Raw genomic sequence first — 2,603 nt, forward strand, 5'->3', positions numbered from 1 at the left:
CTCTATAAACAAAATATTTGAAAATCAGACACCAGACAAAGTGAATCTCACAGCAACGTCATCAGCCGGTGTAACGCTGACCTGATGCAGTGAAGCTACCTATAGCAGGAGAACGGAGCTGCGCCAAAAGCTACAAACACTGAATAGAAGGAGAGCTGCCATCGATACAGTTGCAGCCAAGCATGTTTTAATGTTACACAATACAGTTTTACCAAGTTGCTCAAAGTCTAAACTGGTATTGTTGTGCATTTAAGGTGTAAAGATGAAAAGGAATTGTATTTTATATTTGTCAAATGTCTTCAGAAGATGGACTATGTAAATACCCTTGAAGAATGATGGCAAATGGAATGCACATTAACCTTTTCTTGTGATTTGAGCCAAATGTCTCCACTGCAAAACCTTCAAGCTTGTGTCACCTTGGGTTGGATCAGTGAGGGAAACTGGGTCACATCCTCAGAGTTCAGAGTAAGGAAAAGTGAGAGGAGATGTGCGGAAGATTTATTGAGGGCAGCAAAGGATAGGAATCCATTTTCTGTGTGTGTTTGATGCAGTGTTAAACCATGAGCTAGCTGGGTGCTCCAGTGTGACAACAGCTTGGGTGGGTGTTGAGAAGCTGCTATATCAGCCAGCCACTGGCTGTGAGCTGGGACACACTGAACAACACAATGACTGCCTCTACCATGAACACTGTTTAATTTTATTTCTCTGTATTTCCTCCCTTGTTTGTGTCTGTAGCCAGCTGGCCCGCACCGAAAGGTAAGAAAGCACCGACGGGTCGGTGCACCGACTGCTGTCTGCATGCAGCCTAAACCTGCATAGAAAGATGTTTTTTCAGAAATGCTTCTAGAAGCTTTTGAAGTGCAGAGCATGAACAGGATGTGAAGGTTTCAGGTGCGACCACTGAGCTGCTTGTCGTGTTGCTTTTTTTCAGCAGGGCGGATGGGCGACGATGGTCTGTGGCGTCTGTTCCCTCCTCTGGATACTGCACCAACGCCCCCAGTTCATCAGTTTCTGTAAGCTCGGCTCCACACATCACTCTGTGTCTGATGCTCTTCATCAGATATTCAACCTATTTAGCCAAACTGCTACCAGGGGAGCATTTAGCTCCTGTGTTAGTCACACTCATTGCAACAGTCAGATAGCTGGACCGTGCTATCTTGTAAACCTCTGGTGCTTATTAGCTGAGTAGTAAATCTGCTCTGATTACTCACAGTAGAAAAAAAATCTACTAAGAAATATCGACTTATTAACTGTACAGTACATTTACAGACTAGAGTCTCTCTGAGGAATAAAATGATCAATGTTTTGCCATATACAGGTCATGGATAGAATTTGACATATTAAAACTTTGCTGCAACATGTTAAATGTCTCTTTATGTACTGATGCCTAAATTCTTGTAACAGTCTGAAATTAAGAAGAACGTGCTAAAAACTGTTTTCGTTCTGGAAGCTTCTTACAGCTGTTGTACTTAGGTCTGTCGCAATAAACAATAAATCAATTAATCGCATGATAAATTAAACCCATTAACCTCATTTTAATTATTGGCTTTATCGTCTCTTCTTGCCTTTTTTTCTTTCTGTTGATGACACTGAATGAAAAAAGGCTAAACTCCGGTGCTCTCCACTGACCCTCCCTTCCTCATTTCCTTAGTGTAATGTCCAGTGCACACTACATGAGTTGTCGGCCGACTGTCGCCCCATTTTCAAAACCTGAGATATCACACATTAATCGACAGAAATCCTAGGCATAACAGTTTGATCGGGTTTGATCGTGCCGTGTGGTGTCCAGCCACCTGGGCACAAAGTAAGGGCTACAAGTCAAGTTAATTCATTTTAAAACCAAGCATTAATCAATGCTTTACTATAATCTACCTGTGACTCGTGGCTAGAGTCAGCGTACAGTCCTGACTGAATGAATTTTATTATAACCTATTTATGTCACGTTAACGAAGNGTCATTTCTATATTCTTTGCACGAAATGTTGAATAAACATTAATGTTGTTTCCACATATCATCTCATGTCTGCTGGACTTCGGTTGCACCGTGTCAGCTGTTTGGGATTCCCCTCCGTAATATCCCCTCAAAAAAGGAGAATCTGCGTGTTTTGATTGGCTACCTGTCACATTCAACAGGCTGCGTTAATGCTTCCAGTCGGGGAAACCTACTGATTTAAATCAGAGTGGCCACGACGATCTACCATAACACACTACACATTGCAAGATGATCGGTTATGCAATCACCAGCAAGAATCTTAGATCGGCCAACGTTCTAAGATTGTTGTAAGGGGAAAATAGGGGCAAAAAATCGTGTAGTGTGAACTATTGCTTTAGATAGTTGGATGTGCCCGTCTTCTCTATTTAAATCTAGTGATTAATGAAGGGCAATATAGTATACAGACTTCATAATCTGCACTCTTTTGGTTGAATGCAGTACTTATTTACACTTCACTTAGCAAGCGTATTTGGTCGTATTTGAATACACAGCTTTATGGTGTTTTCTTTTAATTGATTATAGTAAATATTTGAACATCCATGTAAGTTTGAAGACATTTCATTGTTAACTTTAGGTAGCTGTGAATCCACCCATGTTAATCTGAACCTATT

At 41.1% G+C, this 2,603-nt stretch overlaps 1 protein-coding gene across 8 annotated transcripts in view; it reads left to right on the top strand.

Annotated features, from left to right (window-relative positions):
• mast3a (microtubule associated serine/threonine kinase 3a) overlaps nucleotides 1–2,603 on the top strand; it is an 85,116-nt gene that overhangs the window by 19,474 nt on the left and 63,039 nt on the right. For 4 of the 8 annotated variants that reach the window (XM_015019240.1, XM_015019236.1, XM_015019237.1 and 1 more), the window contains 2 exons: nucleotides 736–756; nucleotides 932–1,013. In XM_015019240.1, the coding sequence (XP_014874726.1) occupies nucleotides 736–756; nucleotides 932–1,013 (103 nt within the window). The remainder of the gene's footprint in view (nucleotides 1–735; nucleotides 757–931; nucleotides 1,014–2,603) is intronic. The other 4 variants (XM_015019243.1, XM_015019242.1, XM_015019238.1 and 1 more) reach the window with 3 other exon arrangements.

The sequence above is a fragment of the Poecilia latipinna genome, unplaced genomic scaffold (assembly GCF_001443285.1).
Source record: "Poecilia latipinna isolate Pla-1442-1.1 unplaced genomic scaffold, P_latipinna-1.0 Scaffold2393, whole genome shotgun sequence".
Lineage (NCBI taxonomy): Eukaryota > Metazoa > Chordata > Actinopteri > Cyprinodontiformes > Poeciliidae > Poecilia > Poecilia latipinna.